Here is a 25851-nt window from a genome sequence, read left to right on the forward strand (position 1 = left end):
TCTTTTCCTCCTAGCTTCATTACTCAGAAATAATGAATATGTTGCATTTGCTTTCATGGCCCATGCAGTTCAAATTTCTGTCACTTAAAGACATATTCTTAGTAAGCTGATGCCTCCACACCTCCATATTTGGAAGAAGTTGAATCCATCTTTTATTTATTTTTTTTTTACTGGCACCACAATACCAATGTCTTCCTTATGTGGTGTTTTGAAAAGATTTCAGAAATCTGAAAATCATATAGAGAGAAATGAAAATGCCTGAGTTTCCCAGACGCCCCACCAAACATTGTGAAACCATAGCATCGAGCGAAAACCCAGCTTCCCTGAGACCTGGGGTGTTTGGGGTGCATGTAGAGCATGCCTGCTTGGCTTTCGGGGTTCCTGGCCGCTGACTGTAGATCAAGGTCATCTTTTTGTTCCTTCTGCATGACTTGGGAGGCTTCCGATGGGCAAACTGCTCCAAATTGTATTTTCCTGGTTATCGGTTATAATCTATTCCTGCGACTGTGTTCAGCTCTTGAATGCAATGGACAAAAGGCAACCATTTTCACTGCAGCTTTCCTTCCGTACTATTCTGGAAACAACTCTTGGATCTTAATGTCATTGTTTTTTTTCTCAGTGTACTTGTTAATACACAAAATCATTTCTCACGCTGCTGGTAACAGCTGTTACTCGCCAAGGAGAGTACTGAACATGCAAACACTAGTTTCCTAATGTAAGTGGGATTGTTAAGATGTTCCTTGGTTTTGGATGCAGCATTTAGGTGTAATGACAGAAACTGCTCATAGATGCTTAGGGAGGTGACCAGCTGCTCCATGGATCCTTAGGGAGGTGTCCAGCTGCTCCATGGATGCTCACGGAGCTGACCAGTTGCTCCATGGATGCTCACGGAGCTGACCAGCTGCTCCATGGATGCTTACGGAGCTGACCAGCTGCTCCATGGATGCTTACGGAGCTGACCAGCTGCTCCATGGAGGCTTACGGAGGTATTCAGCTTATTACCAGCTTGTGTAGTGTGAGAAAACCAGAAACTAAGTAACGCAAATGATGGCTGGATTTGGGAGAAAGGACAACCAATAGTTTACACATAGCCAAGTTCATGTTGTGGTCTTCAGTAAAGCTGAACAAATCTATTCCTGCAACACCAGTTTTCAATCTCAGGATGAGGAAACTAGTACAGATTCACTCAGTGGCTTCAGGTGGGAGACAGGGAGCTCTTGTTCCCCAAGAAAGGAAGGCTGGTGTAGGTCCCCCTTTTTTTTAATGCCCAATTATCCAAAGGCCGGAAGTTGATTTCTCTTTGTCTCTTCAGTTTGTCTACCAAGCCTGGATTACTGATCCTAAAACAGCCCTGCGACAGAGGCGTAAAGAGAAGAGATCCGCGCGAGAAGAGCAGGCGCAAAGGCGGAAAGCCTCAGGGGACGGTGAGTGCTGGGCAAGAGGGGCAGCATAGCATCCAAGCCTCCTGCGGCTGCAATGCAGAGCACAGAGGCCACCAGGGGGAGCACACAGGCTCCAGTGCAGAGCACAGGGGCTCCAATGCAAAGCACAGGGGCTCCAATGCAGAGCACAGGGGCTCCAGTGCAGAGCACACAGGCTCCAATTCAGAGCGCACAGGCTCCAATGCAGAGCACACAGGCTCCAGCGCAGAGCACACGGGCTCCAGGGCAGAGCACACAGGCTCCAATGCAGAGCACACGGGCCTCCAGGGGGAGCACATTCAGTTCCAAGAGAGTGGTTTCCATGGTCGTTCAGGGATCCTATCCAACACGGGGAATAAATGAAAGCATGCATTTAAGAAGTGTATTATAAAGAGAGAAGAAATGAGAGTCACACCATAAAACCAGGAAAGTCCCTGGAAGAAAGTAATTTTTTAGATACTATTATGAAATAATAATTTTAAAAGTACAAGATCTGGTAGTGAAAAAGGAGAACCTTTGTCAGTCTTATCAAAGAAATACAGGAAGCACGCTGCAAGAAAAAACAAAAGGCAACTGGTGCCACCATATCCGGTGTCATATATTTGAAAATACGCAATAAGCACGTTTTGAATATGAAAATTATTCCAAGTCCCAATAAATAAACACCAAAGTAAAGCTAAAGGTGAGTGGTGCATTCAGAAATGGTATTTCCATTGTACATATCAAAACACAGACTGGATACTAAAAAAGCAATACAAGTAAACTCAACCCTGTAAATGAAAAGCTACTGGGGAGAAAATCACAGGCCAGGAAACTGAAATTGCCCAAGATCCTTCAGTTTGCTAGGAGTTCTCAGAGGCACAAGCTGTGTAGTTCAACATACAGTTGAACTGGCTTTTCATTGTGGTGGTGGTTATTAATCTGTTGGGCTGGCGAGAAGCTAAATATTTGATAATGTCATTGGTTGGGACTCATAAGAATACAAATAAGTACACAGATCATGACAGTGGTTATCAAATGGGATACCCACTTCTGCTGCTCAACCTCCAGCGCAGCTCCCTGCTACTGCCCTCCCTGCTGGCCTGCCTGAGAAAGCAGTGGAAGACGGCCCAAATCTTTAAAGTTCTGACCATCCACATGGGCGACCCAGACAGAATGCAGGCTCCTGGCTGTGGCCTAACTTAGAACTGGCCATTGCGATCATTTCAGAAGGCAAACCAGCAGATGGAAGATAGCTGTCTCTCCTTTTCCAATAAATAAATAAATCTTTAAATAGTAAACACAAGTAGTATATCCTATTCAAGAGCTGGGTGTCAATATCAGTTATGATTTCAAATGTACATATAACACCACAGAACAATCTCACTTCGGGTCATTTAGTATTTGAGCATGTATACAAGCACACAGGTTCAAGAGTCCTCATCAAACCTTGTTTGTTACTAACAGAAGTTTGGGAACATCTTAAACGTTCACACAAGGAGTCAAGTCAGTTATGTTACCAGCATACTGTGGAATACTGTTCTGGAGAACAATGCCTGTTTTATAGTTATATATTTGTAGAATTATTTATTTTACTGGAAAGTCAGATATACAGAGAGGAGGAGAGACAGAGATCTTTTGCCCACTGACTCACTCCCCAAATGACCACAATGGCTGGAGCTGCGCCGATCCAAAGCCAGGAGCCAGGAGACTCTTCCGGGTCTCCCAAGAGGGTACAAGGTCCCAAGACTTTGGAGTGTCCTTGACTGCTTTCCCAGGCCACAAAAGCAGGGAGCTGGGTGGTGAAGTGGGGCAGCCAAGATACGAACTAGCACCTATATGGGATCTTGATGTGTGCAAGGCGAGGACTTTGGCCACTAGACTATCGTGTTGGGCCCAGATTTTTAATTTTTAATGAGTGCATAAAATAGTATCCAAATGCAAAAGAAATTTCAGGACGAATGTTAGCATATTAATAATGGTCACTTTTTAGACAAATGCAGATTGTGATATAATGACAGGAAATTATATTTTGGATTTTTACAAAACAAATGCATTCATAGATTCCCTATGAGATTTTAAAAAGATGAAAAATAAAAGAAAAAGATAATTTCCAATGAAATTACAATTGTAAAACCTTACTCAGCTTTTATCTTTCCTTATGATACTTCCTTGTAACCTGAATTTTACTTGATCTTATCATTTTTAATACATTTAATTATTCAGATCTGGTACAATGGCTCAGTGGCTAAGTTCTTGCCTTGCAAGCACCAGGATCCCATATGGCCACTGATTCATGGGAGACCTGGAAGAAGCTTCTGGCTTGTGGTCTCAGACCAGCTCAGCTCTGGCTGTTGCAATCACTTGGGGAGCGAACCAGCAGATGAAAGATCTTTCTGTCTCTCCTCTCTGGACTCTGCCTTTCCAATAAAGATAAATAAATATTTAAAACATGTTCTATTTATTTATTTGTTTGAGAAGCACAGGTATGCATGTATAAAGAGACTCTTCCGTCGACTAATTCACATTCCAAATGGCGGTGGCAGCCAGAGCTGATACAGGCATGCGTCAGAGCCAGGGATCTTCTCGTGGTCTTGTCTGATCAACCACATGGGTGGCAGGTCCCACATGCTTGATGCGTTTCTGCTGCTTTCCTAAGTGCATCATCAGGGAGCTGGATTGGAAGCCAACCAGCGGGCACTTGCACCAAATACTGGCAACTTTGTGGTGGCTTAACTTGCCGTGCTGCAATACGAGTTCTTGAATTTTAGCCTGTTGATTCAACAGAGAAGTTAGTACACCACCCATGTCACCTGCAGTGAGAAGGTGGATGCATGACTTCCCCACCCCACCTACTGCAAACCTCCAGGTTACATCCTGGCAGGAAATAGGTTTGCTCCCTCCCTGTTTTGTAGTGCCCTCAAATGTGTATGCACTCACCAACTACTTATTTTGGTCGCTTTTCAAATACGTGTTCAGACTCTACACCCACCCTTGAATTTTAATGACAGTAAATCAGAAACATTTTTCCCATTGAATGTTTCTAAAATGATATCATTCTTTTTTTATTTTCAAAATATTGTACAGTAGAGATGCACAAAGTTTAGCCAACTAAATTGTCCACCCTGTGTTAGACATGAACAAATTTTTGCCACAACGAACCATGCCGTAGTAAGGATCTTTGCACAGAATCCTATACACAGATATGTGTGAATGTGTGTCTGATTGCACTATAAACTTTACTAATTTCAGGAAAAAAAAAATGGCTTCCACTAAGTAGATTCTTCAAAGTAGGATTACTGGACCAAAGAGTAGGCCTCTCTTAAATTGCCATGCTTACGCATGTTGTCCTGTAACCCCATGCCACAGGAAACCGTACTTTTCATTGTCTGCCTTTTTGAGGGATGAAGCGTGGCTTTGATTTTAATCTAGTTGAATTTTTAACTAATAAGTCTAAACATTTTTTTTTATTTCATGTTTCAAGGTCATTTGTACTTCTCAGTCTGATACTAAAATCTTCTATCATTTTTCTCTGTCACTCTTTCTCGATATTTGTTCTTCTGTGATTGAGGCCTTTTGTATGTTAGGCATATTATCCTTTTGTGTGTGTGTTACAAATATTTTCCCAATATAATACCTATGTTTTGGTTTCAGTTATGGCATTGCTATCTAAGCAATTTTTTCCTAATGTCAGATCAGTCTAAATTTCTTTGTGTACCTTCTAAATGTTTCATGTTACTCTAAAAATTCTCTTCCATCAAATGTTTTAGAAATATTTTCCACTGATTTCATTTCTATGTTTTTTTTTTGTATTTAAGAAGTAGCAATCTAACTTGTTTACTTGTAGATGCATACATAAATATGCTGTCTGTACTTACTAAGTGATTCTTTTCTACTGGGTTTAAGTTTACTCAATTGAGTCCAGCAGAAACAAAGTTAGTTTTAATTGTCTCTGCTATTCTAGTCTTTTCTTCCTCTTTTTAAACCCATTTCTAAGAAATTTGTCCTTCAGTCACCATGAAAATAATTTACTCCCCCATAACATCGATTCCTTCATGTGCAAGTGCACCAACTTTTACCCACAAATCAAAAACAGCATCCATTTGCAGATACACTGAATTAGTTGCATACATTCCTTTTAAGAATATGAAGACTCATCAAAAGGTGATGTAAAGTGTAGACTATGAAAAAGTTACGCATGAAATTTCACGTTTTAGCTGCAAAAGAAAGCAATCTTTGTATTTCATGTGTGTGCCAACTCCTCCAAGTGCTCTCTGCTTCACGCAGCCCTGGTGGCCCCCTGACCCCTGGTCTGGGAATGCTTCTGCAGGCAGGGAGCGCAGAGGACCTGGGATTCTGAGGAAGAGGCACTCTAGCAAGTGATTCTTGGTAGTCACTCATGGTTGCTTACGGCAACTCAGGGGCGTTTTATTAGTTCCACTTTACAGGTAAGTCCAGCAAAGCACCTGCCGGCAGCCACGAAGCCATTCAAGGAGTGGATTTGGATTTCCAAATAGACAGCTGGACTCCACAGCCTTCTATCTTAATCAGCAGGAAAAACACAAATGTCTATTTTTAAATCTAAAGGATGTAGAAACTGCAGAGCTCCTTTAAAAAAAAAATACAGCTAGACCAGATTGTGGGATCAGAGAGAAGGAATCTCCTGTTGTTACAGTGTCAGGGAGCACTGTATGAAGAGAAGGCCTGAAGGAAGTAAGCTGTGCGTGAAAACTAGAGTGCCAGGCAAGGAAACTGGCAAGGATCAAACGTGAAATGCCAGTGGAAAATAGGATTTGCCAGGAAGCGTATTTCAGAAGATTAAGTAGAGTAAATTCATGAATTTTTTTTTATTTTTTATTTTTTTTAAAGATTTATTTTTATTATTTTTCAATTGGAAAGGCGGATATACAGAGAGGAGAGACAGAAAGGAAGATCTTCCGTCCGATGATTCACTCCCCAAGTGAGCACAACGGCCGATGCTATGCCGATCCGAAGCCAGGAGCCTCTTCTGGGTCTCCCACGTGGGTGCAGGGTCCCAAAGCTTTGGGCCGTCCTTGACTGCTTTCCCGGGCCACAGGCAGGGAGCTGGAAGGGAAGCGGGGATTCCGGGATTAGAACCGGCGCCCATATGGGATCCCGGGCGTGCAAGGCGAGGACCTTAACCACTTGCGCCACCGCGCCGGGCCCTCATGAATGTTTTGATAGGGTTAAAACCTTAAATTCAGAAACCCTCATTGAATTTGAATGCTCTAGATAACAGCAGTGTTTAATTCAACCATAATTTGGACATATTTCACCGAATGTAGTTCGATGAAAACTTGTTGATCTGAAATGAAAATGTCATCCGATGCCCTTTGTGTAGCTCTGACAACGTTAACTTTAAAAGAAAGGTTAAGAAATAAAATGAGGGGCTGTCATTTGGCCCTTGCAGTTAAGAGGTCTTCATACGTGTCCAAGTACCTGGTTCGATTCCCTGCTCTGTCTCCTGACTCTAGGGGACTCTGGGAAGCAGATAGCTCAAACAATGGGGAGTCATGGATTGCATTCCCAGCTCCCAGCGAAGCCTGCGCCCAACCCTGGCTGATGTGCAAGCATTTAGGCAGTAAACTAGTACCTGGGAGCTAGCTCTCTCTCTGTCTCTCTCTCTGCCTCTTGCCTTCTCTTTCTTCATTTATCTGCTTCCCAAATACATTTTAATAAAATTTTCAAGAATGGAATCCTATGGTGTTACTTATAAGAGATTACAATTGAAAATTAAAATTCCATGCCACATATCAGGAATCAAGGAGCTTTCTGTTTAAAAAACAAAAATCTGGAAAGTATATATCTACAAAAAAATACATGAATTTCAGAAATGTGCACAAAATCAATGTGTCTTCAAATTCCATTTTCTGTAACCTTTGTGAATATACCTGTGTTCAACTGCTCGCTCTGGAAAAGCTCTTTTAGAGCTCAGCTCTGCTGCTGTGGAGTTGAGGCAATCAGAGAACAAATGGATGTGCTGTATCCTCTAAAAACAGGTGTGAGTTCACAGGCAATATAATAACAACCTTTGGAAGTCAGGGTTCTTGTGCAGTGGAGTAAGGATGGTCTGAAAGCTCAGTTCTTACAAATTACCTACACAACTCCAAAGACAGGCAGAATGTTCCATTTAATTAGAGTTCCTTTTCATCTAGAAGGATAGTAGTGACATTTTAATTTACCCTCTAAGATATGTAACTCCTCTTTGTTGAACATGTTGACCAGGTCCCGTGGAGTGGGAAGACCGAGAGGATGAGCCCATCAAAAAGAAGTCTGATGGCCCAGGTAAGAAAGTGAAGCAAATGGCGGCCTTGGGGGATGGGAAAGGATCCCTGCCCAGGCCATCCACAAAGGAAGAATGTCTGGCAGGTCTTGAACCAAGCGCTGTGTCTGCACTTTGATCAGCAGTTGATGTCCTTTGAATTTTTTTCTCCACTGAGATGGCCAAGTGACTCCTGAAAACAGATCTGGCTTTTCCGCTGCTGGATGGGGAAAAATTCCTTCACGCGATTATGTATGTCAGAGGTCTTGAGAGAGCAAATTCTAAAACTCCTAAGGAAGTCATCAAACTGGAGGCCCAAAGAGCACAGGTTCTGTTTTTGCATAATCAATCATTTGATTTTAATTGGTCCATAATCGTTGGACAAATTTATGGGGCACAGTGGGGTAATTTGCCATCATAGCCATCACCTCTAGTGTGTATCATTGCTGTGTGTTGAAACTTTTAAAATTCTTTCTTCCAGCTAGTTTGGAACATATGATAGATTATTATTGAAAGAGCACAGAAAGGAGTTAAATAAGAGGTGAGTATGATTGCGAAGATGAGAAGGACCCTGGAAGCCTGGACAGCCTCTCCATTTTAGGAAGGGAAAACCAAGTACCATCAAGTCTGTGGCTTGCTCAGGTATCAAAGAGTCTATGTGATGGAGCCAGGCAAGGATTCCAATACAGTAACACCTGCCCAGTCGTGGTGCCATTCAGGCTTCTCTTGCAGGATGATGTCTCCATGCAAGAAGGAAAGCCAAAGCACACCAGCAAAATGCCCTCGTTTGCCCCCATACCACACGCTCACTTCCACATGTCCTCACCGCTCATGAATGAGTTCCTTACCATCTAGAGTCAGGCCCTGGACACCCAGTGCAAACCAAGGAGATGTCGGAAAGTGTGTGGAAAGACAGAATCAAAAAGTATTTTGGTGGGACACAAATATTTTGAAATTAATGTGTGGATTTTTCATAATGTGCATTTCCAGGAATCTTTGTAGAACTCCATGTAAGCATGAATTTCAAAAATGCATGCACTAAAATTACCTTTTCATTCCATTTCTCCACAAACTTTTTTTATATCCTTGAACTTCTAAGGCTGCCATTTTCAGGCACAAAATGGAACTCTAGGCAATCATTGCTTGCCCCTGGTCTTCCATTTCCCCATCAGGGGCACGTGGGTGTCAAGCTGGTGTTACTACGGCAAAGCTTTTTCTCCAATAGCAGTGGCTAGCAATTTAGTTTCCCATCATGTTTCCAAGCCTTTTTCCAAGATATTTGGTCTTATCCTCTTGTTTAACACCCTCAAACACTCACTTCCCCTCTTAACAGAAGGGAAACTGAGGCAGGGAGAGATTAACTGTTCCAAGTCTATAACTGCCACATATAGAGTTTGGTTTGGATCCAAGAGACCATCAATGCTATGTCATACAGCTTTTATAGCAAAATAAATAAAGTGAAAATTAAAAATCTTCATGTTCTGAGTTAATTTGCAATCCCCCAGGTTAACAAAAGACATGTCATTGATATCTCCAATGAGTGATTTAGTTTTGAGCTCCACAGCAAGGCTACAAAGTTTATCTTTGCCAATCTGAAAAAGTAACCATGACTATCAGAGACAAGTAAGTAGTGGAAGGTATAGGGAGCTGCTGAAATGTATCAACAGGTGTAACCCCACATCCTTCCAATTCCAGGAGTCAAACTTCAGCTTCCAGAGGTAAAATGCACAAAGCCATGAGCCATTCTGTTCAGATGAATGTAGGAAAGACTTGCCTGCCTTTCTTTCTTTTTTTAAAGTCAGATATATAGAGAGGAGAAGAGACAGAGAGGAAAATTTTCTGTCTGCTGACTCACTCCCTAAGTGACCACAACAGCCAGAGCTGCGCCAATCCAAAGCCAGGAGCCACGAGTTTCTTCCAGGTCTCCCACGCAGGTGCAGGGCCCCAAGGCTTTGGGCCATCCTCAACTGCTTGTGACCAAGTACAAGGCCACAAGCAGGGAGCTGGATGGGAAGTAGGGCCACAGGGATTAGAACCGGCGCCCGTATGGAATCCCGGGGCATGCAAGGCAAGGACTTTAACCGTTAGGCGACTGTGCCGGGCCCTTGCCTGTAGTTCTTTTAAAGGGGAATGAGTAGTGGGTAAAGTGAACCCTGTCAGTGTTCCCAGCACCTGGTGCTCCTACCTGGCTCAGCCCCGCTCAGGAAGCAGCTGGTCACTTGCAGCGCTGCTCTGCTCCAGCACGGGCACTCTGTCCTCTCACTGCCCAAGACCCTCCTCCCAACTGACTGTCCGGTGTGACGTGCTTTCACACATGTTTGGGGGAACTACCAGGGTAGTGTTAGCATAGGCAGGAAAGCCATCCCTTCACACGGAATGCCAGATGTCTCCCTTGCAGCTGGGGCTGGTCCTTGGGGGGGTGACTTGATTCTGCCACCTTTTGTCCCAGTCACAGTTCTCCCCCCACCCTGCCCCCAGGTGTGGCTGTTCACTTGGAGATCCTGGATACTTTCACTTTTGTTTGTGTCCTCCCCCTCTACCCCGGCCTATCTGGACCCTGTCCAGGAGCTATCCCATTCTCAACTTTCCTTTGGGGATTTTCTTTTAACCTTGCACCTCAGAGAAGGTCTGCCTTGCTTCCAGACCCCTCAGCTTGAAAGATAACTCTATTTTTTTTCCATTATAATTCCTTTGTTTTCCATCAGAACTTTTAGAGCAAGGCAAAACTGGTCATAGCTGATGATACCAGCCTGGGAGCCAGCAAACTATACACCTGTGGGCTCCCGTCAGAGGCGGAAAGCCATCGGTATGCACCCATGAGTAAGACAGGTGGTTAACGTGGCTTTTACCCTCTTTGGATTCTTTTTTTATTGTGTGCATGCAATGAACATACATGCAGTCTAACAAATCAACATAGCTGCCACCTATCACCTGTTACATGTGGTAAGCATGTCTAGAGTCAGCAGATTTCCAGTATGCAAGACAAGATTATGAATTGGAGCTGTCATTTTGTACGTCAGCTCCCCAGGCTTAGTCATGCTACAGAACAGTTCTGCCCCAACCTCTCCCACCCCGACCTGGTCCCTGATCAGCACCACTCCAGTCCCTGCTTCTCTGAGTCTGATTATTGCAAGTCAGTGGAATGACACACTAGCTTTCACTCACCTGGTTCATTTCACATAATTCCATGTCCTCTGTGGTCATTAGACAGTCACGAATGACAGAATTTCCTTCTTTTGGGAGGTTGATTAGTGAACGTTCCACAAACCTTTCTCAAGACCAAGGAACTCACGTTTAAATCTCTGGAGGAGCTGTCTGGCTTGGATGCCGCCGCTGTCTTCCAGGTCCTGTTGAGGGTCAGGGGACTCACCTCTCACCAGGATCACGGCGCAAACCAGTGTGGCTTGGGTAAAACATTACCGTGCTACAGGACAGCCGAACCATCACGAGCATAGCGTTCGCTTGCAAAGTGTCGTCCTGCTTTCTCCTAGACAACATCATCAAAAGGATATTCAACATCTTGAAGTTCACCTGGGTGCTGTTTCTGGCGACTGTGGACAGCTTCACCACGTGGCTCAACTCCATTTCCAGGGAGCACATTGACATATCGACGGTCCTGAGGATTGAGAGGTGCATGCTGACCAGGGAAATTAAGAAGGTAACACTAATGGCATAGTTCTCTCTTCCTGCGACATTAAAAAAAAAAACATTTAAAAGTCACTATCTGGTTGATCCATTTTGTTGCAAAAGACAAGATTCCATTCTTTTTTTCATTGTGGCTAAGTAGTACTCCACGACATATATATTGCTTTACCCATTCATCAATTGATGGACGTCTATTTTTAGGGAAATAAGCCAAACCCCAAAAGACAAATATCATATTTTCCCTGATTCGTGGTGATTAATATACAAAGTACAAAAAAGCAAAATTGGCACATTGAGATTTAATTGTTGTTTATACACTTGTCTGTACTGTTGAGGAACAATGTTTTTCTCTTTGCCCCATGTTGAATTATTGATTTAGTGGAGGATTTAGTGACTACAATGTAAGTTGAAAATGTCATAAATAATTAAAAGAGAAATAAGAAAGAGGGAAGAAAAGCATAGGGGAGTGAGGGGGTAGGAAGACAGTATATCATTTTGCTGTTGAATCTACACAAGCAAAATGTCTTCTCTTATATACATTTTTCAAACATTAAAAATGTCAGTATCTAACATTTTGAGGAAGATAAGACAAAATGTTCTCTTTCTCATAGATGTTGCCATAACTTTTTGGCTTTTCCATATGCTGAAATACTTAGATCTGTCCCACATTCATAAACACAATACTAAAAACATTAAACACACACACACACCAATGATGATGTCTGGTTTATTCATTCTGCACCCTCTCCTTGCCAGAGTTTGCAGGCATAAGAATTCTGTCATGCTTTGTAAAGGAAATTTGACCTGAAACTTCTCACAGGAAAATGAGGACACATGGAGAGAATTGAAATGTGGTCAGTTGTGCTTTATAAATGGTCTCTTAATAGTTGAACACTCCTAATATGAATGTTTGAATTCTAAGATGCTCCAAAAGCTGATACTCCATGACTACTGACATGACACACAGATGCAGAATTCCCACGAGACAGGTTGAAGCCCAAACATAAGGGCAATGAAAAAACACTGTATTAAATGACCTTCACCCTGTGCCTGCAGGGTCTATGAGACACTAACTTCTTGCTTCAGCGTCGTCTTATCTCCCAGTCAACTCATGAGCAATATGCATACATTCCAAAATTTAAGGGAAAACAAAAAGCTTCACAATTTGAAACAGGGCATCATATCTTGTATGAGTTGGCAGCAAAGCCCAGCTTGTCTGGTTGGCTTTAGTCCTTATTCCAGTGAGTGCCATGACCTGGGCAGCAGGGTGCTCCCTGGAAGCAGGGCCCGGGCAGCGGAGTGCTCCTTTGGAGGCTGCGGTGACGTCCCCCTCTCTCCCTAGGGCAACGTTCCGACGCGGGAGAGCATCCACATGTACTACCAGAACCACATCATGAACCTTTCCAGAGAGTCGGGCCTGGACTCCATCGACCAGCGTCCCGGAGCTGCCTCGGGGACACAGCCAGCACACAGGGCTGACAGCTTGGACTCACATGACAGCATCTCCAGGTACTGCCCTCTCCAAACAGTGCATTTGCTTTGGACAAAGGTGAATGATGTGGGCGTATCTCATGAATGTATGAGGTGAAGGTTACCTAAAGTAATGCATCCCTCACTCCTTCGTAATGTCTGCAGTCAGTCCCCAACAGAATGCTGTGTGGCCTGGACTGTCACATCACTAAGGAGCCTTTAGAAATCCCCAGTTCTTCCAAACATGGCAAAGAGATTTCCAATGTAGAGACAAGGAAGAGTGACCCTTCCCTAAAGCCCAAACTATTGTTTGTGATGAAAGTTGCATCTTTGGTGCCTTTCAAAAATAACTGCTCTGCAAAACACCTGCTATCCCAGGTCTTCCACCTGCTAATACCACTTTCAGCCTTTTGCTTTTGCAATTGCCACTTTAAGGATCATAGTAATGATTATGATGATGATGATGATAATTCTCTGTGAGCATCTCTCTCCTCTGAGTTTTATTATCAGGTTCCTTGCTTCACAAATACGGTACAAACGTGTTTACTATTCCATCTTTTTGGGAGAAAAAGAAAGATTTAGGAGAGAAATCCTTTCAGGGTTTCAAGGCCCAAAGAGCAGTTTCCCAATTGAGATTCTGTTAAGGAGTTTCTGATTCTTAGAGTAAAATAGTTAATTATTAAAGAAAGGTGCCACAATAATAGAACTCTCACTCTCTTTCTACCCAAGCATGTGTGCATTTGTCACTCAGGAATTTCTGAACCTATGAACAATAATATACAGCTGCAAAGAGGTCATTTAGGACCCTGTGCTGCATACCTCACTGTGTCTTCCCGAGACAGCTGCCGTCAAGATAAACAGTGATTGATTCTCAGCAAACTTGTTGGTTTGGAAGAAGTTGACCTTCTTAAAGTTGTGCTTCTGGCAATAACTCTATTGGTAGATGCACATATTAAATCTGACTTCATTTTACTACTAAAACTTAAAATGAGTTTCTAACCCACTTGTTCCCAAGTTCCTCAGGGTTCCAATTTGTCTCATGGTAGCTCCTTGCCTCTTGATAAGTGGAAGCGGCATGAGCAGACGTATGAAAGATGTAGGTGTGTGCGCAGCAGGGCAGTGGGGGGAACAGGGCTGAGTGTAGCAGGCCCAGCACTCTGTAGGTCCAGCGGTGGATGCAGGTGAACTGTGGAGCCTAAAAAGGCCCAAGCCCACCTACTTTAGCACCTGTTCATGACCCCACAACCACTTCTTGTGCAGCAGAATGGTGGAGTGTGGGAAATGCTGAGATACTCAGCAGGTGCATTTTCCAGACAAGGTTCCATGGATTCAGTCAACCAATCATTCCATTGCACTCATTTGTGCTCTGCATTGATGACTTTTCAAAGTTTATAGGAAATGAAATTAAAAGATAAACTTAACTTGGGGATGATTTTTTAAAATCCTTGCACCTTTTTAAAAAATAATATGTATTTCCATGAAGTTTTTGAAAACTTCTTTATATTGCATATGAACTGGATCTGATCAAAACTGCATTTTAATTTTTTTTTCAGAATCTCAAAATGAAAGGTTCCAGCCAATTCTTGTTTCTTTACCTGAAAGCCATTTTCATTTCAGTTGAAATTTTTCCAGATAGTAAAGAAGACAGCCAGCTACCTGTGTAGTTTGTGTGTAATTTGATTACTGAAAATATGCTGTCTGTTTCATAGCTCAGCCCACACCCCCAGAGATTCTAAGCTTGGCAAATAAAAACTTGGTGAGTTTTCTCCAACTAGCAGTGTTTCGGAAACTAAGAACATAGGTCAACAGCTCTGTAAAGCTGGACCCTACTCCCAGAGCGAAACATCACACAAATACTAGCTCATCCCATAACATTCTAAGGATTTCCCAGACGCCTGAGCATGATACTTGAAAGCTGTTTTACGGTGACGAAAACTCTAAATAAATTTTCCAAGAAAGAAACATACATGATGCTTAAGCTAGTGATTTTAACTGCATAGTGCTGCATAAATTATTGAACCAAGAAACTACATAGTGGAACTCACGGCTGAGAAGGAAGAAAGAGGATAAAGAAAAACTGGGTAAGATGAAATCAAGTAACTGCCTTTACATCTGACCCAAGACTGTACATGTGAAATCATAGCAACACAAAGAAATCCTTGGATTACTTTTTCACAAAGATTGTCAAAATATTTTCTAAAATAGAACATGCTCAGTCATCAGATACATTCACTAAAAAGCTAAAATCCCTGCAATTCCTCTTGATGTCTTTGGCCTTTGTTTTCCTACGGTAGCATCCATTAATTACAGCAATTGACACACTTTCTTGTTAATGACCGAGTCACATGCATACCCTGTGTTTCTATTGGAGGAATTTCCCAATCTCCCACAGTGATCAGTACAGTGATCACTGTACTGAGAGAGACAGCTGTCATCTCCAGAGAAGATTCCGTGCGTGCATGGCTGCACCTGCCCGTTAGGTGGGGGTCCAGTGGGTCATGAAGCCATGCTGCCTAGCAAGGACCCTAGCCCTGCACCCACACCCTAGATTTTTGCACCGAGCAAACATTCGGAAACCTACTCAGTGAGTGTGTGTTCCCATTGACATTGGAATTGTCATGATTTCCCTCAGGTCCAGACTTACAATGGCAAACTTGTTTTTCTGCTGCCACTTTATAAAATCAGGCTATCATCTACATTTCTCCAATGAAACAATTTGGCTCAATTGTTATCTTCAGCGAGGCAGTCCCAAAGAAATAGGGTGGCTGTCGTTTAAAACATATCACCGACAAGGTGCTGTGTGTTCCACCTGGCAACGTCTCAGCCTTCACTTCCTGACTGCCACTCCCCCCGGGCATCAGGAGGTAAGGAGATCAGCCAATGGCTTCTCTCCCTAATGATGTCCACCAACCTCCAAAGCATGACCCTGATTGGAAACCAATCAAGACGAAAAGTTAACAGACAAAATGAAGCTGGCATTGCTGGAATTCCTTTGTGATTTTCTTTGTAGCATCTTTTTTTTTTTTTTCGGATGTTGGTTTATATCCAGTGCATATCAAACCAGCATCTCTTCCATATGCAAGGCGTTTCCTTTGGCTTAACTGAATATCACTCAGAACATGGGGTGGAAAATTCAGTGTTTGGTATCATTCCTGAGTTTCCCTCCCTCTCTGTATTTGGAGACAGTGTCAAAAAATTCATATGTTTTATATAAATTCCACATAAGCTATTATTTTTGCTTAAGCCAATGGGTTCATCAATGCTCTCAACGAACTCAAGGTGGCAATACCAAACACAGTAAATTTTCTTTAATAATTTTAAAAAAAAAACGTTGTTACAAAGCTGTAATCACCACCATTGTGCTTTAAAGAGAAAGTTAAAGGGATTTTTCTTATGATTTTATTTTCCTGTCCCATCCAGAGAGTGCCATTGTACCATTGATCGCTAGCCAATGTATTCTTTGAAACTTGGATCCACTTGTGTTTTCTTATCCTGCTAACCAGGTCCTGCCCTGCCCCGGCGGTGGTCGTTTTCAGCAGTGTTGGTGTTGTGTGTGATTTGCTGCATGGCAGTGTGTCAACCAGTTGACCGGTGTGTGAGCTGATGTACCACTGGCATTTTAACACTGTGTTTCTGTAACTGTTTGCGCTGCTAGCTGCTACACTGAAGCAACCATGCTGTTCTCAAGGCAGTCTACCCTTGATGATTTAGATGGATCAGACACGGTTCCCAAAACAAGCGAGCGCGCACGGCCTAGGCTCCGTAAAGTGTTCAGCATGGATATGTCCTCCTCATCTGCTGACAGTGGCAGTTTAGCATCAAGGTGCTTAACTCGTGCATGCTTCGTTCCGTACTTTTCTCGTCTTGCCCCCTTTCTGTGTCGTTGCAAATATCAGTTCTTGACAGGTATGTTATTTGTTTTTCATTTTTCATTTAAGAATTTGCATGACTAACAAAAACATGCCCGCGGTGACACATACTTGTTCTAGGACAGAGCGTTGTGTGAACCTAACAGCTCCTTGATTTTTGTCTGTTAGAAGTTTCTTAACGATCCTTATGATCTACAGTGTCCTCCATTTTTTAAGCATTTCACACTTTCTGATTTTCCAAGACGTAATGCATGCTTCTTGCATGATGTAGAACTGTTGCAGACAGCCCTCAAAGCAGAAAATCGTCAGGAAAGGCAGAAAACTTGGATTTCTCATTTTGCCACAAATGCTATGCCATCAAAAGGCTCTGAAAATCCGCCATGTGTTGCCATTTTTAGTTAGCATTGCATAAATCAGCCCAATGATCAAAACCAACAGAAAAGTCAGACATTATTTGTCCATTAACTGCTGAAAAGAGTATTTGCACATTGTCAAACTATCACTTTGTACACTCTCCCTTATTCTGCCTGGAAGAAAAACTTTGCTTCTTCACTAAATTCTCCCATGGCACAATAATCATTTGGGAACAACTATTTGCATAAAATCCCAAAAAGTTGAATGATACAGCTGGGACATCAGCCACATTGTATTAATCTGGTAGGTAAAATGACCCAATCCCAAATGGATTTTATTGTAACTGCACCCAGAGGCTGATCAGAGAAGTGTGATTCTCTTGCTGGCAGCCACAGGTAGCTGCACAGCACGTTGCAGTGTGGTGGGACCTGCATCAATGAGACTGCCCCGCTGTCTGAGTCATCCTCAAGCTCTGCCATCCCACTCCAACGGGTCCCACAGGGTCCCCCAGCCGCTCAGAGCCAGACATGCTTCCAAGCCACAGCGACCATGCTTAGAGTTGGTTATGTTCATCTTGGCACTTACACTTGGTGTAGGGCTGCCCTTGTGATTAAAAAATTCCCAGGAGATGAGTCAGTTCTGTGGTTTTCGTTAAAAGCTCTGTGTTATTGAGGTAAGTCAGAGTTCCTGCTTGCTCTGGTGCTCCAAGGGCCTTCTACATGATTTGCACACTTGGAGACAAGACTTGAAGGAGCGTCAAGGGCTTGCACAAACCTGTCATGCACAGCCATGGTACCAGTGAGGGCTCTTACAGGGTCACCCACTCATCATTCACTGAGATGCCCACACCGGGGAGGTATCTGAAGGAAAACAGCTTGCACAGCGGAGACTCGGAGTGCATAGGGAGTCTAACTGCTCACCGGGGCCACTCAGAAAATAGGACGTGTCTCATCTGCCAATTCAGGATATTCCTGAATCCACGGGGTTCACACACCCTGATAATTTCCCCTTGCTCTCTGTTTCAGGGGCTGGATGTGCCAGGAGTAGACAATCATAAAAGGCAGAATTTTCATTTCTGTGCCTGCTCTGTTTCCAATTCCAGCCTTTCTGGCATAAACCTAACAAGGAAAGTTGGAAGATAAAAGAATAAAAGAAGGAGAGGAAAAATACACCAACTGTAGGGAGTGATGCTAAGAGTTAGGGATCATCAGGGAGACAAGCAAAGGGCAGGTGCTCCCATGGTAAAGGCCAGTGAGAAATGGCCTTTGGAGGGATGATGGACGTTTGGCCAAGAGTGACCCATGCCAATAAGAAAAAGGCAGAGGGTGAAACAGCAGGGAGGAAAAGCAAATATCAAGGAAAGGTGACTCGTTTCAAGGATTGCACCTGTTGTTCAGCTTAGCTAAGGTGTGATTATTCCTGCCATTCCTGGTGGCACTGGCTGGGTTTTTTGTGTAGGACTGAGAGTGAAGCCCTGTAGAAGATGGCTTTCCCTTTCCACATGGCCCCACTTGAAAGCACCTGGGACGGTAGGTACACCATGCTGGGTGTGTGTGTGGACTGGGAAACCAACTACTAGATTCATGCTGTGTTTGCCTCTCATTAAGAACACCTGCGTGCACAGATGGGCTTTGCGCCCTGAGAGTCCTGTGCCTGGCTTTTGCCTGGGAGAGGATGCCTTGCAGATACTGGGAGGAGCACAGCAGGTGGGAGTCTGGAAAAGATGAGATATTGCCTTTCTTTGGTGTGTTTGCTCGGGAGCTCTGATGCCCACCTCGTGGGAATCTGGTAAAGTTCCCAGGGGTGTGGCTGCTGAGCCAAGGGCACTGTGCCCATCCCTTTGTTCCCACAGCGAGCCCACACAGTGCACCATGCTGTACTCACGCCAGGGGACCACAGAAACCATAGAAGAGGTGGAGGCTGAGCAGGAGGAGGAGGTGCTGGGTGTGGTGCCCCAGCCCGGAGATGCTGAGGATGAGGAAGATGAGGAGGAAGAAGAGGAAGAGGAAGGAGAAGAGGAGGAGGAAGAAGAGGATGATGATGATGAGGAGGAGGATGAAGAAGAGAGAGAGGAGGAAATGGAGTTTGCCGTGGGGGTGGAGGACGCCAGCCTCACCCCAGAGGAGGAGCTGCCACAGTTCTGTGTGGAGGATGGGGATGTGGAGGCCCCACCCTCCTACAGCAAGGCTGTCAGCTTTGAGCACCTGTCCTTCGGCTCACAGGATGACGACGGGGCCAAAAACCACATGGTGGTGAGCCCCGATGACAGCCGCACAGACAAGCTGGAATCCAGCATCCTGCCTGCCCTGACTCATGAGCTGACTGCCAGCGAGCTGCTGCTCAACAAGTGAGTACAGCCCGCCCAGCAAGGAACCTGGGAGATAAGTCTATTTAGGGACAAAGAATTTCACACCGTGAAATTATCTGATTTTTTTATACATTTCGTTATTTATTTGAGAAGTTGAATGATACATGGAGAGAGAGGGAGGGAGGCAAAGAGGTGGGGGAGGAAGAAAAGGGATGGAGAGAGAAAAGAGAGAGGGAGGAAGAGAAGGAGAGTGGGAGGGAGAGAAAGAGAGAGAGAGAGAGAGAGAGAGAGAGAGAGAGAGAAATCTGTCTTCTATCTTCTGGTTTACTACCCAAATAGTGGCAAGGGCTAAGGATGGACTAGGTAGAAGCTAGGAGCATGGAATTCCATCCATTTGGGTCTCCCACATGGATGGCAGTGTCCCACACACTTGAGCCGGGCTCCACTGCTTCCCCAGGCTTATTAACAGGAAATTATAGCAGGGAATTGGAACTGTAACAGTTGGGACTCAAAGTGACACTCATATGGGATACTAACATCACAAGCTGTAATTTAACCTGCTACAACAGCAGCCATAAAATTCTGTTTCATGCACAAAATTATTTAAAATGTTAGGTACCATCTCCAAGGTATACCGTTGTGTATACTCAATTTTTAAAAAATCTAAAAAATTCAAAATCTGAAACACTTTTTGATCCTGTCTTTGGATAGCAATGCTCAATCTTAGTAGCCCTTCAGAAAGATTGCAGAATACTCTCGTTTAAAGATAAGCTGTTTTAAGATTTGAAATCCACACATCTGTTTGTTCCTAATACTCTTTCCCATGAGCACTGAAGCAACCTAACCTAGCTAGCGGCCTGGACAGTGCAGAGGGGTGCGGGAGCAGAGTGGAGAGTCTCAACAAGATGGACCCTGTGTGAATGGGAACCAGGAATTAGGAGAAACCAAAGACAGACGTCTCACGGCAGCGCTTGTTTTGCCAGGATGTTTCATGACGACGAGCTTGAAGAGTCGGAGAAGTTCTACGTGCACCAGCCCCGCTTCCTGCTGCTGTTCTATGCCATGTACAACACGTTGGTGGCACGCTCGGAAATGGTGTGCTACTTCGTCATCATCCTCAACCACATGGTCTCCGCCTCCATGATCACCCTGCTGCTGCCCATCCTCATCTTCCTCTGGGCCATGCTGTCTGTGCCCAGGCCCAGCCGTCGCTTCTGGATGATGGCCATCGTCTACACCGAGGTAGGCCTGGGGCCGCAGCCCTGTCTCCGCTCTGTGTTCACACCTGCCTCAAGCCCAGCAGGTTCACATGAAGCAGTCAGTACCATGGACGTTCTGAGACATACAAACCATTCCCATATCTATCTTTCCATGTTTCTCTCTTTGCCCTGCACAGGTGTTTAGGTAAGGAATGGAGAGGGGGGGCTTTTGAAGTGTGATTGATCTACAATACTAACCAGCAAGATAGTAACAATCCTATGCGTGGTGCCTGGTATCAGTGGATGTTCAGTCAATGGACAGGGCGTTACATGATATAACAGGGCACTAGGAGTATGGCTTGACACAGAGTGCATAGTTTCCATTCAAATTCCAGAAGCCAGTGTCCACATCAGTGCAATGCAAGGCTACCTAAGCGTCCAGATGCCGATCAGAATGACTAAGAGGGTGAATTGTCAGCCATCGCCTACCTAGGTGAGGGCACAGAGAAGTCTGCCCAATCATAGGGACCTGCTTTCCTCGCCAACCTTTTGAGAGAGAGAAGGTTGAAAAGTTTGAAGAGAATCACAGCGGGGGACAAAGGGGAGCATAGCAGACTGTGTGTGGGGCTGCCACAACCTTGCATTCATGGATGCCAAGGTCATCAGTCCCGAACATTACCGTCTCCGCATCACTCCAGAGGCACAGGCAATTCTCTAACGCTTCTGTGACTGCCAGCAACTAAGCAGCAATGCCCAAAATGTGCCAAGTACAGCAAATGCTGCTTTTATAGCTTTTCCCTTAAAAATAGCTCCTAGTGAAGTTTGGGTTCTGTGTCTTCCCTGTCATACTAAGAAGTGGAGGTAAGCTGAATATGTACTTGATGTTAACTCAGTCTATGATTTAAGCTAATTGCCAAAACCCAGGAACTCTGCTACTCATGAGCGTATAAAACTAAATACAAAAAGAAAGGATTTTCCATTTAAAAAAAAACTCACAGCCGGTGTGCCAAATGGACAGAGTGGAGGCAAGGGAAACCTGCCCCCTCTAGACCTCGGGAGATGCTCAGGAAGCCTAGGGCGGGCAGGCCAGTAGGTGCAGTGGGCTAAGCTATGCCCGACGCCATCATGCCCTGGAGGCAGGCAGTGGGTGCAGTGGGCTAAGCTATGCCTGACGCCATCATGCCCTAGAGGCAGGGCAGTGGGTACAGTGGGCCAAGCTATGCCCAATGCCATCATGCCCTGGAGGTAGGGCAGTGGGTGCAGTGGGCTAAGCTATGCCCAACGCCATCATGCCCTAGAGACAGGGCAGGCCAGTAGGTGCAGTGGGCTAAGCTATGCCCGACGCCATCATGCCCTAGAGGCAGGCAGTGGGTACAGTGGGCTAAGCTATGCCCGACGCCATCATGCCCTAGAGGCAGGGCAGTAGGTGCAGTGGGCTAAGCTATGCCCGACGCCATCATGCCCTGAAGGCAGGCAGTGTGTGCAGTGGGCTAAGCTATGCCCAACGCCATCATGCCCTGGAGGTAGGGCAGTGGGTGCAGTGGGCTAAGCTATGCCCAACGCCATCATGCCCTGGAGGTAGGGCAGTGGGTGCAGTGGGCTAAGCTATGCCCAACGCCATCATGCCCTGGAGGTAGGGCAGTGGGTACAGTGGGCTAAGCTATGCCCAACGCCATCATGCCCTAGAGGCAGGCAGTGGGTACAGTGGGCCAAGCTATGCCCGATGCCATCATGCCCTAGAGGCAGGGCAGTGGGTAATGGGAGCAGTGGGCCAAGCTCTCTTGACACTGTGCCCAACCCCGTCACCCTGGCTTGAGTCCTAGCGACTGTAATTCCAACCTGCATACCTACTAATGCACCTGGCTCTAATCCTTGGGCCCCTGCCACCCGTGCAGAAGACACATCTGCAGTTGGTACTCCCCAAACCCCTTTCATTGTGGGAAGCTGGGGAATGAACCAAAAAGTGGAAAATATTCTCTCTTCCCCTTCCCTCCTCTCTCTCTCTGTGCTTTTTAAGTGGATGAAAACAAATAAATGAATGAGCATTTCAAAACTAAAAATGTAAATCTTTTTCTGGTCAACTTTGTCCAGATTTGTTCTGCATCTGGATAACGTTTGCATCTGAATAATTATGTGAGTACATAATTAAATCAGTGAGGAAGCGGTTTTTCAGTAACGGAGGAAGTGACCGACCCCATGAGGAGCGACTGAGCAATCTGATTGGCTCCTGTCTGCTAGCTGCTCTGACAAAGATCTCACAGCAGTACTAGGCTGCCGTGATTCCAAAGCCAGCGCTCTGGGAAGGTGCTAATGGTACTGTCCCAAAGAATTGGGTACATCACTACTGTCAAATTTGCAGGATGGCTATTTGTCTTGTTAGCACTGTGTCTCTTCTATAACCAGTTCCTAAACATGAATAACTTGTTTCTATTTCTCTCGCTCATGTATAGGTGGCAATTGTAGTCAAGTATTTCTTCCAGTTTGGGTTCTTTCCATGGAATAAGAATGTGGAATTGTACAAAGATAAACCTTACCACCCCCCAAATATCATAGGAGTGGAAAAGAAGGAAGGTTATGTACTTTACGACCTCATTCAGCTCCTGGCTCTGTTCTTCCATCGCTCCATACTGAAGGTACTGCTCATGCATGTGGCACTCGTGGAGTACTTGCGTATTAGAGACGGCAATGGGCAGGGGCCCGTGGGTGGGGTCTGTTTCTAGACTCTTGTCTTTCAGATCCTAATACATGGTAAATATACAAAAGATTTCTAATGCTAATGTTATGCTGAAAGTTGGACTAATAATAAGAAAAATGCTTTCTGGAATGATAAAACTTTTCATAAGACAGAGCCACTTGGCAACTTTTGAAAAAATTGTGTTTTTGTTTTACAATGCTACTTTGAAAACCAAATATTTAAAGCTGCATAGAAATTACAGAAGTGCTTCCAAGGATCTTTTTTCATAATTTACTGTCAGTATTAGTTAGACCAGGAGCTGGTATCATGTGCCAGCTTGAATACCAGCCACTTCACTTCTGGCCCAGCTTCCTGCTAACATACCTGGGGAAGCAGAGAAAGAGGGCCCACAGGGGAGACCTGGGCCAAGTCCCAGGCCCAACCACTGTGGCCATGTGGGGAATGAATCTCTAGGCAGTAGACTGGTGTTGTCTCCACCACTCTGCTTTGCACATATATAAATTAATTCATTAGAAAATCATTAGAAAGGCCACATAAGTTCAAAAAGAGTCATGAAAATATCTAAGCATATTAAAATGTTGACAAGGGGCCCAGCACAGTAGCCTAGTGGCTAAAGTCCTTGCCTTACACGCTCTGGGATTCCATATGAGTGCTGCTTCGTGTCCCTGCAGCCTTGCTTCCCATCCTCCTTGTGGCCTGGCAAGGCAATAGGGGACAGCACAGGGCCTTGGAACCTTGCACCAGCTTGGGGGACGCAGAGGAAGCTCTGGGCTCCTGGCATTGGATCAGCTCAGCTCTGGTCATTGCGGCCACTTTGGGAGTGAATCAGCAGATGGAAGATCTTCCTTTCTGTCTCTCCTCCTCTCTGTATATCTGACTTTCCAATAAAAAAATAAACCTTTAAAAAAGTGTTGACAAAACAGGAGACAATTTTGGAAATAGTTTAAAAGATATGCCTATAAGCCTAAAGATCTCATTACTAAAAATGACTTTTTTAACAGCCTTTTACGTTTATTTGCTCATTTATCTGTATTCCAAAGAATTCCTTAGAAAATCAACTCAATATAGATACCTAAAAATCACATCTATGTTGTATAAGAAGTAAATTTCAGATAAACTTTCTATTTTTTATTCCCTGGACAATTGGGTTCATTATCCCTTGTTTTCTTTTCTTTATTAGAAAACTATACTTAGATTTTAAAAATTCTTTTACAGCAAAACAAAGCTGTCATTAAATCCCATTCCTCCTCAGACCTTTTGAATATCTTCAGATCTTTAAAAAATTATATTTTTAAATAAAACTTTAGGAATAATCTTTATTTGGGTGACTTTGTCTTTGGAAAATTGGTTCTTTTCCGAGGTGGTCCGCAGAAACAGAAGAACAGTAAACTTCTTTCGGGACTAGGGAGAGGAGATTTTATTTTGTTTTTTATTGGATATGATGATTAAAATGGATATGATGATTAAAATGTCATATCCTTAAATTATCCTAGCAGCCACTAAGATTAGTAAGTTCATCCATGAAATTTTTATTTTAAAATCAACTTAACCTTAATTCTATATTTCATGTGAAAGAGAGGGGAAATAGGACAAGGTGGTAGAGTGAGTGAGCAAGTGAGCTTTCACCACTAGTTCACTTCCCAAATGGCTGCAACAGTCAGGGCTGGGCCAGGCCAAAGCCAGAAGCCTGGAACCCCTCCGAGTTCCGCATGTGGGTGGCAGGGGCTCAAGAACTTAGGCTTAGTTTCTGCTGCTGCTTTCTTGAGCACTCTAACAGGGAATTAGATTGGAAGTGGAGTGGCCAGGCCTCAAATCAGCACCCAAATGTCATGCCAGTGTCACAATATTCAGCTTAACCCTCCATACCACAACCTTGACTCCTAGTTCTTCAATGATCTGCTTCGTCTGGTCTTTAAATTTTGACAAATTGTCATCTTTGAGTAAAACTTACAGAATGAGATCTATCTTTTAGCTTAAAAACTTTACTGTAACTCTTACATATAAAGCGTCTCTTCTATACTCTAAGTATGGCACAAAATGACTGCTAACACAACAGAGGAAAATAATCACAAAATTGAAGAAATTCATCATTCATCTCCCTTTTCTATTGTTACGGTCTCCTCTTTTTTTACCTTGCCCTGAACTACCTAGCACAAATGTTGAGGATTCACAATTGAAGAAAGGAAACATATTTTGTGTGTTGTTAAAGATTATATTTTATTAACTGCATGTTTTATTCTTAAGTTTAATATTAGAATTGTATTTATAGAACCACAGGTTTGAAAAGCTGGAGGATTTCTTGATTCTGGTGTGAAACCCACTGTCTCCCTAAGTATCTGAACTGATTATTCTGGGAGCTTTGAAGTTCCCAGACTTTTATAATAAAAACTAAGCTATGGGGGAAAAAAAATGGCCTGGAACTCCTGTGACCCTCTGAAGTGTGAGTGAGAAGGAGAGCTGGGCAGAGGGTCCAGTGCCCCTCCTTAGCCAGGTGACCCACAAGTGACGTGCAACCCAGGCCACACCTCCTTCTACTGAGCCCTCATTTCTCCTCTCCCTATCAGCCCTTTTCCCCTTGTCTTTGAAGCAGAAACCTGCCAAAGGTATCTGACTCCATGTCTCACATGT

General features: G+C 44.1%; 1 protein-coding gene across 3 annotated transcripts in view; it reads left to right on the forward strand.

Moving 5' to 3' along the window:
* The window catches only part of PIEZO2 (piezo type mechanosensitive ion channel component 2), a 410674-nt gene that overhangs the window by 361132 nt on the left and 23691 nt on the right, over positions 1-25851 (forward strand). Inside the window, exons 35-43 of one of the 3 annotated variants that reach the window (XM_040979222.1) lie at positions 1313-1424; positions 7647-7706; positions 11175-11341; positions 12671-12837; positions 16454-16621; positions 18874-18965; positions 19053-19368; positions 20313-20571; positions 22979-23161. In XM_040979222.1, the coding sequence (XP_040835156.1) occupies positions 1313-1424; positions 7647-7706; positions 11175-11341; positions 12671-12837; positions 16454-16621; positions 18874-18965; positions 19053-19368; positions 20313-20571; positions 22979-23161 (1524 nt within the window). Of the gene's footprint in view, positions 1-1312; positions 1425-7646; positions 7707-11174; positions 11342-12670; positions 12838-16453; positions 16622-18873; positions 18989-19052; positions 19369-20312; positions 20572-22978; positions 23162-25851 lie in introns of all 3 variants that reach the window. The other 2 variants (XM_040979221.1, XM_040979223.1) reach the window with 2 other exon arrangements.

Source organism: Ochotona curzoniae, unplaced genomic scaffold (genome assembly GCF_017591425.1).
Source record: "Ochotona curzoniae isolate NIBS_2020 unplaced genomic scaffold, NIBS_Ocur_1.0 contig_3176, whole genome shotgun sequence".
In the NCBI taxonomy this organism is placed as follows: Eukaryota; Metazoa; Chordata; class Mammalia; order Lagomorpha; family Ochotonidae; genus Ochotona; species Ochotona curzoniae.